Source organism: Chiloscyllium plagiosum, chromosome 21, assembly GCF_004010195.1.
Source record: "Chiloscyllium plagiosum isolate BGI_BamShark_2017 chromosome 21, ASM401019v2, whole genome shotgun sequence".
NCBI classification, from domain to species: domain Eukaryota; kingdom Metazoa; phylum Chordata; class Chondrichthyes; order Orectolobiformes; family Hemiscylliidae; genus Chiloscyllium; species Chiloscyllium plagiosum.
Window position 1 is genome coordinate 29,690,079 of NC_057730.1, and position 15,098 is coordinate 29,705,176.

The 15,098-nt window shown below is 42.1% G+C and overlaps 1 protein-coding gene across 2 annotated transcripts; it reads left to right on the forward strand.

Annotated features, from left to right (window-relative positions):
* Positions 1 to 8: 8 nt before the first annotated feature.
* c21h16orf91 (chromosome 21 C16orf91 homolog) lies at positions 9 to 12,726 on the forward strand. Of its 2 annotated transcripts, none has more exons than XM_043711631.1 (2): positions 9 to 354; positions 12,221 to 12,726. In XM_043711631.1, exons 1-2 carry the CDS (start codon positions 317 to 319, stop codon positions 12,597 to 12,599), a joined length of 417 nt encoding a protein of 138 aa, XP_043567566.1. In that variant the 5' UTR covers positions 9 to 316; the 3' UTR covers positions 12,600 to 12,726. The 2 variants fall into 2 exon arrangements, with proteins under 2 accessions (XP_043567566.1, XP_043567565.1); XM_043711630.1 differs by lacking the exon at positions 9 to 354 and adding an exon at positions 408 to 663.
* The last annotated feature ends 2,372 nt before the right edge of the window (positions 12,727 to 15,098 follow it).

Sequence of the window (15,098 nt, forward strand, 5' to 3'; positions counted from 1 at the left end):
TCAGATTTATACCATAGACAAAACTTTGGTTCTTTAAAAAAATATTATTCTTTATTTCATGTCATAGAGATGTACCTCATCACGGTGTTTGTTTAATCTGTCACTACTTGATTAAAAAGAACTGCGGATGCTCGAAATCTGAGACAAAACAGATATTTACTGAAGAAACGCAGCAGTTCTGGTAGCGTTTGTGGAGACAGTGTGTTCAACGCCAGTGACCCCTCTTTGCAACTGATACCATCTAGGAAAACGTCGTAATCATGCTGTTGACAAGGGACTGAAAGAAAAGATTAGTTTAGGTCGCAGACCATTTCAAATGGAGATTCGTCTTCGTGGAGCCGTTTATAAATCAAAGTAATTAACTTGGCAGTGTTTGTAGTTATTCTGTGTTGTGTAGCCTCGTTTTTGCTGTAGTATCAGGCGGACCCTTTAGGCAGGCGGACTGGTTGCCGGGGGAAGTGCGAGGCAGTCGGACTGGGTTTTGCGGGGAGTGACGGCCAATGAACTGTTTGCTGGGGAAGGGTAAATCTTGTGAACCAGGTGTGTTATCTTGGGGATGAGGATGGTGGTGGCTGGTGTCGGCCTTGTGCGGGCTCTTGGGATTCCTTCACCCTCAACCCGGCACTTGTTTGGACCAACTTTCACTGGCTTAATGGGAAAGAGGTGCGTTGATTATCGGCTTTTCGGAACATTCGGCGCTGAGTCTTGCAAGGTCGGTTGGGAAGGCGCAGCATTGGTGTCCACGCTATGGGCTTTTCGTGGCTCCCAAGCGCCATTAAAATGAAACCCAGGATCTTGGGAATGTTCCTCATTCAGTAGAAAGTCTAAAAATGAAATACTGAGACTGTAAATACGAAATAAGATCAGAGAAGTTGGCAAAACTGAGCATTTCAAAAGGCATCTGTGAAGGGAAACAGGTAACGTGTCAGGAAAACGAAAGTTTTGATGAAAGGTCACAGGTTCTGCTTGACTGGTGAATTTGTTAGGTAAAAACAATGATGACAGATGCTGGAAACCAGATTCTGGATTAGTGGTGCTGGAAGAGCACAGCAGTTCAGGCAGCATCCGAGGAGCAGTAAAATCGACGTTTCGGGCAAAAGCCCTTCATCAGGAATAAAGGCAGAGAGCCTGAAGGGTGGAGAGATAAGCTAGAGGAGGGATGGGGTGGGGAGAAAGTAGCATAGAGTACAATATGTGAGTGGGGCAGGGGAATGAAGGTGATAGGTCAGGGAGGAGGGTGGAGTGGATAGGTGGAAAAGAAGATAGGCAGGTAGGGGAAGTCATGGGGATAGTGCTGAGCTGGAAGTTTGGAACTAGGGTGAGGTGGGGGGAGGGGAAATGAAGAAACTGTTGAAGTCCACATTGTTCTTCCACCTCGGAACACTTAAAAAATTTCCCTCCCCACCCCTTTCCGCCTTCCGCAAAGACCGTTCCCTCCGTGACTACCTGGTCAGGTCCACGCCACCCTACAACCCACCCTCCCATCCTGGCACCTTCCCCTGCCACCGCAGGAATTGCAAAACCTGCGCCCACACTTCCTCCCTCACCTCCATCCAAGGTCCTAAAGGAGCCTTCCACATCCATCAAAGTTTTACCTGCACATCCACTAATATCATTTATTGTATCCGTTGTGGTCTCCTCTACATTGGGGAGACTGGACGCCTCCTAGCAGAGCACTTTAGGGAATGTCTCCGGGACACCCACACCAATCAACCACGCCACCCTGTGGCCCAACATTTCAACTCCCCCTCCCACTCTGCCAAGGACATGGAGGTCCTGGGCCTCCTTCACTGCTGCTCCCTCAGCACCAGACGCCTGGAGGAAGAACGCCTCATCTTCCGCCTCAGAACACTTCACCCCCAGGGCATCAATGTGGACTTCAACAGTTTCCTCATTTCCCCTTCCCCCACCTCTCCCTAGTTCCAAACTTCCAGCTCAGCACTGTCCCCATGACTTGTCCTACCTATCCATCTTCTTTTCCACCTATCCACTCCACCCTCCTCCCTGGTGAATTTGTTCTTGTAGTACAAATCTCAAATTAGGGCCATTTCGTAGTTAGGAATTTAATACTGGCTAGGTTGATTGATTTTGATTTTGTTTAAATCATTGTTAAAATTGAATGATTACTGAATTTTATGGTAACAAAACATCATGAAGTTATCTTAGACCTTGAGGTGCAATTTGGGTAAATTTTCGTTCCTCTGTCCTCCTCAAACCCGTTAACCTTTTTAAATCTATTTTTATCGTGCGTTCAGCGACGGAAAATCTGCAAGCTGGACAATTCAAGCACTGCTGCTTTTATATGATATAGAATACACGGGAAGATCCCATTGACATAAAACTACATCGTTGCAAGTCCGGGTCAGTTTTCTGACAGTAACTGCGAATATTGCAGGGATTTTCAAAGTTCTAGCCATAAGTCGGCAGAAAGACGGAGTTAAACGTTTCAAAGCGTTGAAATGCTTGGGGAAAATGAGTTCAAATAAGAGACGGTGAAACGAGGTTGTGAATGGGATTGGATGAGATGGTATGAGTTTTTTTTCCTTGTACGGAGTTAGTAATTTTAAAATCAATTTCTGACGGCAATTGGGAAGATGGGATCAACGTGCTTTAAAAACCAAATGTGGATCTATGCTCGTCCAAAATTTGGACAATTTAGTCTGTAGATTATTTAACATACCTGAAAGCTTCCCTGGAGGTGTTCCAACTGTGTATTAATTGGAATAGCTTTTGAAATGTTCAAGTTAACGGAGCTTCTCATTGGTCATAATTAAAAATTACAAATGCAAGCTGCAGAGAGTATTTTTTGACATTTGGTAAATCATAGATTCATAGATATACAGCATGGAAGCAGACCCTTTGGTTCAACTCATCCAGGGCGACCAGATATCCTAAATTTATCTACTCCTATTTGCCATTACTTGGCCCGTAATGCTCTAAAGCCTTCTTATCCATGTACCCATTCAGATGCCTTCTAAATGGTGTAATTGTACCAGCCTCCACCACTTCCTCTGGCAGCTCATTACATACATGCACTATCTTTGTGTGAAAAAGTTGCCCCTTAGGTCCATTTTAAATCTTTCGTCTCACCCTAAACCTATGCCCTCTAGTTCTGGACTCATAACCCAGGGAAAAGACCATGTCTGTTTACCCTATCACTGTCCCTCATGACTTTATAAATCTCTGTAAGGTCACCCGTCAGCCTCCAATGCTCCAGGGAAAACAGTCCCACTCTCTTCAGCCTCTCTCTATAGTTAAGCCCTCCAACTCTGGCAATACGCTTGTAAATCTTTTCTGAACCCTTTCAAGTTTCACAATATCCTTCCTGTAGGAGGGAGACCAGAATTGCACACACTATTCCAAAAGTGGCCTGACCAACGTCCTGTACAGCCGCAACATGACCTCCCAATTCCTATATTCGATGCTCTGACCAATAAAGGAAATGCTGCCTTCACTATCCTATCTACCTGAGACTCCATTTTGAAGGAACTGTGAACCTGCATTCCAAGGTCACTTCGTTCAGCAACACTTCCCAGGACCTTCCGTTAAGTGTATGAGTCCTGCCCGGATTTGTCTTTCCAAAATGCGGTACCCCACATTTATCCAAATTAAACTCCACCTGCCATTCCTCAGCCCATTGCCCATCTGACCAAGATCCTGTTATACTCTCGGGTAACCTTTGCTTTCCACTACACCTCCAATTTTGGTGTCATCTGCAAACTTACTAACTATACCTCCTATGTTCACGTCCAAATCGTTTATATAAATGACGAAGAGCACTGGACCCAGCAGCGATTCTTAAGGCACACCACTGGTCACAGGACTCCAGTTTGAAAAGCAACCCTCCACCACCACCCTCTGTCTTCTACCTTCAAGCCAGTTCTGTATCCAAATGGCTAATTCTTGCTGTATTCTAATCTTGCTATCCAATGTACCATGAGGAACCTTGTTGAACGCCTTACTCAAGTCCATATAGATCACGTTCACCGCTCTTCAAAAAAACTCAATCAGGTTCATGAGACACAATTTCCCATGCAGATAGCCACGTTGACTAGTCAGTCCTTGCCTTTCCAAATATATGTAACTCCTGTCCCTCAGGATTCCCTCCAACTTGCCCACCATCAATGTCAGGCTCACTGGTTTATAGTTCCCTGACTTTTCCTTAACACCTTCCTTAAATAGAGGCACTCCGTTAACCAACCGCCAATATTCCAGCACCTCACCTGTGTCGATCGATGATACAAATATCTCAGCAATCACTCCCCAGGCTTCCCACAGTGATCTAGGTTACATCTAATTAGGTCCTGGGGATTTATCCACCTTTGAGATTCAAGACATCCAGCACCACTACCCCTGTAATATGGACATCTTTCAAAATGTCACTATCTTTTTCCCCTACATTCTGCATCTACCATGTCCTTCTCCACAGTAAAAAGTAATGCAAAATACTCATTTCGTATCTCCGTCATCTTGTTTGCGGTTCCACACAAAGGCTGCCTTGCCGATCTTTGAGGGGCCCTATTCACTCCCTAGTTACCCTTTAGGCCTGAATGTATTTGTAAAAATCCTTTGGATTGTCCTTAATTCTATTTGCCAAAGCTATCTCATGTCCCTTTTTTGTCCTCCTGATTTCCCTCTTAAGTATACTCCTACTGCCTTTATACTCTTCTAAGGATTCACTCCATCTCTGCTGTCAATACCTGGCATATGCTTCCTCCTTTTTCTTGACCAAAACCTCAATTTCTCTACTCATTCAGCATTCCCTACATCTATCAGCCTTGCCTTTCTCCCGAACAGGACCATACTGTTTCTGGACTCTTGTCTCATTTCTGAAGGCTTCCCATTTTTCAGTCTTCCCTTTACCTGCAATCATCCGCCCCCAATCAGCTTTTCAAAGTGCTTGCCTAATACTGTCAAAATTAGACTTCCTCCAATTTAGAATTTTCACTTTTAGATCCTGTCTATCCTTTTCTATCACTATTTTAAAACTAATAGTCCCCATGTTCCTAACCATGCCCTGAGTTCATCTGCCTTCTCTGTTTGGCCTCTTGCATTGAAATAAATGCAATTTAATTTACCTCATTCTCTGCTTTGTTCCTGCCTGCCCTGACTATTCAACTCGCTCCCTTTCCTAATTGTGCCAGTCTCAGACTGCTCTCTTTCCTCACCTTCTCCCTGGGTGTGTGTGTGTGTGTGTGTACACACATACACACACACATCTCCCAAGCAGCTCCAGCATATCGTCCTGCCAGTATATTAGTCGTCTTCCAATTCAGGTGCAATCTATCCTTAGACAGGTCACTTCTACCCCAAAAGGGATTCCAGTGATCTAAAAATGTGAATCCTTCTTCCCTGCACCAGCTCCTCAGCCACATTCATCTGCTCTATCTTACTATTTCTACCCTCACTAGCTCGTGACAGTGGGAATAATCCAGATATTGCTACCCTCGAGGACTTCTTTTTTATATTCCTGCCTAACTTCCTATATTTCTCCCTTCAGAATCTCCTTTCTTTTCCTTCCAATGTGATTAGTTCCAATGTGTATAACGACCTCCTGCTGGTCCCACTCCCCTTTGAAAATATTCTGCACTCCCTCTGAAGTATCGTTGTTCCTGACACCAGGGAGGCGACACACCATTCTGACTCCTCGCTTTCGGCCGTGCAACGTCTGTCTGTGCCTTTGACGAGAGAATCCCTTATCACAATCAATTGCTTGGAACCCACCATACACCTCGTTACATTAGAGCCAGTTTTGGTATCAAAAACTTCGCTGTTCGTGTTACATTTCCCTGAGAGTCCATCACCCACTACATTTTCTAAACAGTGTATTTGTTTGAGATGGGGATAGCCACAGGATATCCTGCACTACCTGCCTCCCTATCCTACCTTTCCTGGCAGTAACCCATCTACCTGACTGTATCTGTGGTTTTTATCCCTTCCTATAACTGTATTGTGGAGAAAATCACCAGTCTCTGAGTCAGGATCGGGATCCAACAACAAAGTTTATTGTAGAAAGAAACCAGGGCTCCAAGGCGAGAGAGAGAGAGATGTTCGTCAGCAGGGTTCTCAGCTGCGAGCCTCCTCTCATTCTTTGAGAATGTCACAATATTTTATACATTTTGTGGTACAATAGTTCCAAGTATCAAGTCTTTTTTTGTACAGCATAGTTTGTTTACAGAAAAAAATTACCAAAATCATTGTCAGTTTCAGTGGTCGTGATCATTCTTCCTGAGAAGGAACATCATTTTCCATTACTGCAGATCTCAAGTATTAATACTTGTATACAAGCAGCCTCAGGAAGTTAGTATTTCTATTGAAGGTGGTGGCTGGACTCAAGACACTTCAGCGGGCAGTAGACGTTACTGATGTATGTTCTCTCCCCCATCTGCCTTAATCATCTATGCTCTGTGTCTGTTGTGCTGGTATCCTGTTAGCCTTGGGCAGTATCTGTGTATGCTTTGCTGTATCTTTCCATGTAATGGCTCAGCGGCTATCTTGTGTGCTAAGTGAACAATTCATGGCTCAGCGGCCATCTTGTGTCTGTGTGCCCCATGTCAGCATGTCCATGTCAACTCCCACTTCAACTGCCATTCATCACACCCCCTAGCTCCTATAAATTCCTCATTGCCTCTAACTGCCGCTCCAACTGGTCCATGCGATCTGATAGGATTCACAACCACTTACTGCAGACATAGTCATTGGTAACATAAAATTCTCCTAATCTCCCACATCCGACAGGAAGAGCATATTACTCTACTAAAGGTAATCTTTGCACCTTAACAATTTACAGAATATAGCACAGTCTTATTGCTCTAAAAAATACTGCTCCAGGCTAACTTAGTACCTATGTTTTATAGTTTTAAATTTTAATCAAGAGACAGATCTCAATAAAACATATTCCCAAAAAGAATCCACCCTACTTACTATCAAAAAAAGACAGCAAGATTACACTGAAAAACCATGCACTTATCTGCTCCTGTACTGTGAGCTCTCCCACTCAGGTTCCTCCAAGGTTAGCTGTGAATTTTGCTGTTTGTTAATTTATCTTAGATGCACTCTGATATCCAGAAATACCTGAACTCAAACAGGTGTGTCAGACAGCAGTGTAGGTTTCTTTCTCTCACTGACCAAGTGGTCCCTGCCTTTGTTCTCTTCCTCCTTTTTAAAGTGCTGTTGTTTTGACCTTTTTTCCACAAAGTTCCAAAACAATGCAACAGCTTATAAAACAGTAATTACTGCTCCTGGAATTCAAGAAAATCACCTCCAACACCCAAAATACCTGAAAAATAAGCAGCTCTTACAGCCACAATATTTTCCCATCCTCCATCTTGGATTACTCAAAATCTGTCTTTAGAAAGTGATCAACAATGGACTCTGTTTACAAGGGTAATTTTGAATTGAATAAAGATGGAGTCCCACAGCTTTCTGATCATATGATATCAGAAAATATGGTTAAGAGAGGAGAACTATGTTAAAAGCTTTAAATGGTGTCCAATCCATCTGAAGGTAGGCAGATTTCTGAAGATACCATTACTGTCAATTTGTATCAGCCACTTTCCTGGGCCATATTCAAATAACTTGATCAATCTTCAGTAATGAGTGTTGACAGACTGGTAAACGTCAGTCATTCAAGGGGATAGAGATATGAGAGCAACAAAGCTTTTCTGCGATTATAAAGGACTTTGAGACCAAACCTGAAAGAATCTTAAAAAGTTTTGGTAGTGTCTTCTAAGGAAGAATATAATAGCCTTTGAAGAAATACTTCCTGGGAGACAAGGAGGGAGAGAATAAATTGCATAGATTCCTTGACTTTCGAAGAATGAACAGTTATCTAATTGTAACATTCTTGAAAGATGTGACAGGGTAGATATGCAAAGGCTGTTTTCCTGGTTGGGAAGTCTCAAAGTATAGTGTCAGGAGAAAGATTTCAAACTGAGATGAGTTTTTATTCAGTCACAGAATAATAAATCATTGGATTTCTCTGCCTCAAGCCTGTGTCAATTTACATGTACACAACATTGAGAGAAATGTTTGTGCATTGTGATTTTCCAGGGATATTTGGATTGGGTGATGATCATGTGCTGAATGAGAAATCCAGCCTTGATCTCATTGAATGCTGGTGGAACAGGCTCAAGAGATCACAATCACAGAGGTTTACAGCCTGTCAAGTCAGCACCAATCAAAAACAACTGCCTAACTACTGTATTCTAATTCAATTGTTCAGCATTTTGCCCATTGCCTTCTATGCCTTGGCATTGCATATGTACATCTAAATAAGATTTAAATGTTATGAAGGTTTCTGCCTCTACCACCCTTATAGACAATGAGTTCCACATTTCCACCACCCTGTGGGTGTAAAAGAATTCCTTACATTCCCTCTAAACCTCTTATCACTCAGCTTAAATCTATGTCCCTCTTGTTCATTGATCCCTCCACCAAAGGATAATGTTTCTTCCTATTTACCCTGTCTACGTCCCTCATAATTTTGAATAATGAACCCTCCCCTGCCCATTTAGATTAGATTCCCTACAGTGTGGAAACAGACCCATTGGCCCAACAAGTCCACACCACCCTCTGAAGAGTAACCCACCCAGACCCACGTCCCTCTGACTAATGCACCTAACACTATGGGCAAGTCAGCATAGCCAATTCACCTGACCTGCACAACCTTTGTACTCTGGGAGGAAACCCACACAGACATGGGAAGAATGTGCAAACTCCACACAGACAGTCGCCCAAGGCTGGAATCGAACCCAGGTCCTTGACGCTGTGAGGCAGCAGTGCTAACCACTGAGCCACCATGCCAGTCCAAGGAAAACAAACCCAGCCGATCCAATTTCACTTCTTAATTAAAACTTTTCAGCCCACGCAGCATCCTGGTAAATCTCTGTATCCTCTCCAGTACATCCTTTTAATATTATAGATTCCAGAATTGCACACAATACTCTAGGTGTAGCTAACCCAAATTTTCATACAGTTCCAGCATAACCACCTTGCTCTTAAACTCTCTGCTTTGCCTAATAAAAGCAAGTATCCCATATGCTTACTTAACTTCTTTATCAGTCCTTTGACCTGAAGAACCATGCATACCAAATACCCTCTGATCCGTGATGCTTCCCAGGGTCCTACTATTAGTTATATATTCCTTGCCTTGATTGTCCTGTCCAATTGTGTCACCTCACACTTATCTAAATTGAATTCCACTTGGCACTGATCAGCCCATCTATTTACTACCCACTACTTTTTGTATCAACTGTGAATTTACTGATCAATACTCGTACATTCAAATCCAAATAATTTATTTCTACGACAAATAGCAAGAGCCCCCACATTGATCCTCAGGGAACCCAGTTGGACATGGGCTTGTCACAAAAACATCCCAGACTATCACCCTCTGCTTCCTGCCACTCTGCTAATTCTGGATATAATTTATCAAACTTCCTTGGTTCCCATGGGCACTTAGTTTTGCTATGAGTCATATGGGAACTTATCAAAGGCCTTGCTGAAATCCACATAGACCACGTCAAATGGACTTCTCTCATGTGGAAATATGGTTATCTCTTCAAAAAATTCAATCAAATGGTTGGACATGAATTCCCCTTAACAAAACCATACTGACTATTCTTGATAATCCTTGGCTCTCCAAGTGCAGATTAATTCTGTCCCTCAAAATTGTTTCTATTAGTACCCCCAACATTGAGGTTAGACTCGCTCACCTGCAGTTTCTTGGTTTATCCCTTGCTCACTTCTTGTACCATATTGGTTATTCTTCAGTCCTCTGGCACCTCTCCTGTGACCAGGGGAGAATTGAAAATTAATTCCCAGTGCATTTGCTATTCCTCCCTTGCCTCACTCATCTGGTCTGGAAGATTTATGTTTTTGAGCTTGCCAGACCACTCTGAATCTCTTCTCTGTCTGTGCTAATTTCTTTAAATATATCACAATCCTTCTCCCTGATTTCTATACCCACATCATCACTCTCACGAGTGAACACCGACTCAACTTATTCAGTCAGAACCCTACATACGTCCTCTAGCTCCACATACAAGTTACTTCTGTGGTCCTCTGTGGACTCAATTTATCTAATTATCCTTTTACCTTTACTGCACTTATAACTTAGAATTTTCCCTTTTGTCTAAAACATAGTACAGTATAGGCCCTTCGGTCCACGATGTTGCGCCAACCTTTGAAACCAATCTGAAGTCCATCTAACCTAATCTATTGCATTGTCATCCATATGTTTATCCAATGACCATTTAAATGCCCCTAATGTTGGCGGGTCTCCTACCGTTGCAGGCAGGGTGTTCCACGCCGCTACTACTCTCTGACTAAAGAAACTATCTTTGACATCTGTCCTATATCTATCATCCCTCAATTTAAAGCTATATCCCGTCATGCTAGCCATCACCATCCGAGGAAAAAGGCTCTCACTGTCCACCCTATTTAACCCTCTGATTATCTTATATGTCTCAATTAAGTCACCTCTCCACCTTCTTCTCTCGAACAAAAACAGCCTCAAGTCACTCAGTCTTTCCTCATAAGACCTTCCCTCCACTTTTATTTTCCATCATTCTTTAAAGTCCTTTTTTGCTCTCCTAATTTCCTTTTAAGTTTCCCTTTGCATATTCTGTACTCCTTTAGGATGTTTTGAGCCCTCAGTATCTGCCATAATCCTCTTTTTTTTTCTCTCTCTCTCTGTATTAAACCCTGTAAATCCCTTGATATCCAGGATTTGTTTGTCCCAATCTTTGTCTTTATTGGAACATGATTTCCCATAGCTCTGACATGGATTTACCTAAAAGTATTTGTTTCCAGTCCACCCTGGCCAAATCATACCTGATCTTTTTAAAGTTGTTCTTCTCCCAGTTTAGAACTTTGATTTCAAGCCCATACTTATCCTTCTCCATAACAATGTTGAATCTAATGGTACCCCACTGATACTTCAACCGCTTGCCCAGCATCAATACCTAAAATTAAATCTAGAGGTTGCCCTCTCTTGCAGACCCTTCTACATTCTGGCTTAAAAAGTTCTCCTGAGAATTCTGTTCTCTGTAGGTGACTCCAGTTTAATGTTGCTGAAGTTGAAACCCCTTACTAGAACCACCCTATTACATTTACATATCTGCTCTTCTGTTGTCTCGAATTGTTGGGGGAGGCTGATGTGATTGCTCTCTTTTTTCAATTTTAAGTTATACCCATCTGGCTTCATTTAAAGAGCCCTCTAAGATGTCATCCCTCCTGCAATTGTTTCCCTGATCAATATTGTAACACACTTCTGCTTTTACCTCCTTCCCAACTTGTCTGAAGACTCTACCTCCTAAAATATTGAGCTGCCAATCTTGGCCCTTTCTCAATCATATCCCAGTGATAACAAGTATATCATACCAGCCCCTATATTTTAATTTGTCCATCAGACTCTTTGCATTAAGATAAATACCACCCAACCTTGCCAAACTCACCCGTGCCTTAACTAGCCTATAATTTCTATGCCTTATAGCTCCCTTGTTGTGTCTAATTTTGACCCTGTGCTGAAGTTTCTCAGTCAATCTTCTCCCTTTGCCAAGTCAGTTTACAATCTCCCCAACAACATTATCAAATCTCTGCCTAAGGATGTTGGTCTCATTCCAATTCAGTGGCAACCTGTCCACCTGATACAGGACTCACCATGCCCCAAAAATGTTGCCAATGTCCCAGAAATCTAAAGCTTTATCTCCTGCACCACTTCTCCAGCCACACATTCATCTGGACTAACTTTCTATTTCTACATTCATCAGCACATGGCACTGAAAATAATCAAGAAATTAATTTCGGTCCTGTTCTTTATCTATTTCCTAGCTCCCTCAATTAAGCAGGACCTTATTTCTTATTCTCCCTATTTCATTGGTACCAATATACATCACTATCATGATCACTGTCTGTTTGCCCTCCCACTTCAGAATGCTGTTCAGACATTCAGTAATATCCCTGACCCTGGTACCAGGGAGGCAACATACCACCCTGGGTCAAAAACCAATTTCTTTCCTTATTTCTCATGATTTTACTTTAATCCAGCCTGATTTAGACAGTCAGCATGGTGCTTTGAATCTGATTTATTGATTAGTGATTGAGTTTTAGATGCACCTTTTAAGAGAAGAGGCAGCAATGAATATGATCTGTATTCTAGTGTCGTCTAAGCTACAGCTTCTGGGCTGCTTCTGACTAACTGAGATTTTTTTCTTAGGAGCAACAACGAAGTAAAAACGTGCTTCTCTACAACTTCAGGTGACCACGAGTCTTCACCAAATGATAACAAAGGCAATGATGGAACCATAAAATTTAGCACCAGTAAGGCAAGCCACCGTATTTGGACAGTGGGCAAGTCAATGGGCAGTGATTACCAGAACTCTTGGTGGAAGGTTCTTCCTCTGAGCCTTGCTGGAATTGCATTTTTACTCTGGTGCTTCCTACGGGATGAGACTGAAGTTGATAAAATACTGGAACATACATTGCTTGACCATTTCCCCGAATTAAAACAGCTCACACCTGAACCGAAAGAACACAACAAGCAAAGAAACATGGCACAAAAGCAAAATACTGCTGATACTGGGAATCTCAAATAAAAGCAGAAAATTCTGAAACTACTCACCAGGTTTGGTGGCATATGTGGAGAAAAAAAAACATCAACTGGTCACATCAATGAGCTTCCATCAATTTATAACCATTAAACAATGAAAGCCTTCTACATAAGTAGACAAGTACTGTGCTCCATATTCAAAATGTTTTGAACAAAGGATAAAGAACAGTTGATATATTTTTTTTCAGCACCCAAATCTCCTGTTTATTTTTTTTTTATTAACCCCCACACTACCGCCTAACTGCGGTAGTGCTTATGTTTTTCCCCAGCACCCATGGTGTGTGTGTGCAGGTGTGAGACACAGTGAGAGACACAAGGTGCACGAATCTTTATTCAAATTCCACCACCAGGAAGATAGGAAAACACCCGGGTGGCCAGTGACAAACACTGCCCTTCACATCAAAGGGCAGTGCTGTGTGATCAAAACAGTGAAGGGGAGTGTAGGGACTAAATCAAAATAGAGTTGGAGGGAGAAATAATGCACTCCACTCCCTGCGGCACCCACCTCTCCCTGAACAACTCCAGGATGTTGGTCGACACCGCGTGCTCCTTCTCCAAGGACACCCGGGAGAACAGTTGATATAACTGCAGAGTATTTAAACTTAATTGGTATTTGGACCGGGTCAAATTTGATTGAGTAATTGCAGCAGATTCTGGGATTAAATCAAAAACAGGGTTTGAAGGTGAGGCCTTCCCAGATTAAGAGTTAGGCCAACAGTATGGGTCTAGTGGAAAAGCCTAAACTTCCTCTTTCCAGACCAGGAATAGCTTATGCTTGATCCTGTTCTGTCTTCACTTGCCTGATTTGAAGCTTTTCTAGCTGCAGCAGTTGCTGATTTCCTCTGTCCCTGGGCTATACAAAATTACCAGTTGAATTTCCTGATCTCATCCTGCTAGGTGTTGAGAGAAAGTATTTTGGGCCATGTGGAAAGCTGTCTTTCCTTAGCAAATTTCATCTCCACATACAGAAATTTCATCTTCGGTGGGGGGGAGAAGCTACTGAGGAGAAAATGAATAAATTAAACCTCAGGTTTAAACCTAGACAATTCTCTGAGTGAGGCCATGGACAATGAATGATGAAGAATGGAGATGTATAGACCAACAGAGAATTATGTTGTCACAGGAATATAATTCTGCCATTGTTATCAAGTCAACACATTCACACTTCATCTACTATGCTCTTAATTCATTCCCACCATGAGTAAGAAGTCTTTGTCTTTACACACTGCAAGCCCCCTGAGCTATACTGATGCTAAGATTCCAGACTAGATTCTTGTTCAATGCCCACCAGAGTGCGTGTGCCTCGATTTGGTCTTCAATCTTGACCCTGTTTTTTCTAAAGGAGTGTGACAATTAGTACAGGGGTTCTTCACCTGAATATTAAATGTTGAATCTTGTTAGAAAGAATACCTTGTTCATCTGAGAACATGATCTTCTCTGGTGTAATGGCCTGAGTTGAAGATCAGGTACACTACTGATAATTCGTTGGCTATGTCTTGTTCAAGTGGATGAAATACAAATATTTCAACCTTTCACCTTCCCAAAAGTACCACAACAACACACCTAGCATTACCTCAAAAGTGGGATTACAATGCTAAGAATTCATCTTGTCACACCACAGCTTCCCAGGCCTGAATCTGTGCCATTTCATATATATATGTTAGCACAGTTTAAAGAATTATTGGAAGAATTTTTTTTTATTAATCTGTTTAGTTGTTCGATCTCTAATAAATGTCTGATAATAATTTCCACCTGAGACAGTCTGTTTTACAAAGCTCATAGATGCCTCAAGGAAAATAGCACCCTTTTCTGAAACCTGACTGGTAGCTGTGTATTTCATTATTATGTGGATAATCCTGAAATTTGATTGTGATATTGCACATCATTTGAGCCTGATCAATGAAGTAATTACCAGAGGCTTTATTTGTCCTTTTGTGAACACAAACACTATGTTGACCTCTATGTCTGCATAACCTACTAACATTCTTAAGTGATGGTTTCCCCGATACTTCTGTTCCAGTTTTGCAGTATTCTGTGGTAAATACAGTATGTAAATACACTCTATATCTGAACAGGTTTCAATAGTTTAAAGCCCATTGTGAGGGACATGTCAAATCAGTATGGAAGAATATTGACTAGGGGTTGGTGATGATCCATTTATTATGGTTCATGTTGGGACCAACAAAATGGGGAAATGGGATCAAGAATTTCTGAGTGGTATTGTCACCAGTATAGTAATTCAGATTCTGAGGTAAGAGAATAGGAACCTGGGTTTGAATTCCATCACAGCAGATGATGGAATTTGAATTCAGTTTTTTCAAAGATATATTCGATGTCTATTGATGACCGCAAAACCATTGAAGTTTTTCATAACAACCCATCTGATTCACTAATATCCTTTCGTGAAGGAAGTCAGCAATCATTTCCAGAAATTACCGCGTGACTCCAGACCCACAGCAATGTGGTGGAAACGACACATAAGTGC

Coding starts and splice junctions, on each gene's coding strand:
- c21h16orf91 (XM_043711630.1), top strand. CDS start 557: ATGAGGATGGTGGTGGCTGGTGTCGGCCTTGTGCGGGCTCTTGGGATT. Junction 664..12,220: donor ACTGGCTTAATGGGAAAGAG/GTGCGTTGATTA, acceptor TTTTTTTCTTAG/GAGCAACAACGAAGTAAAAA.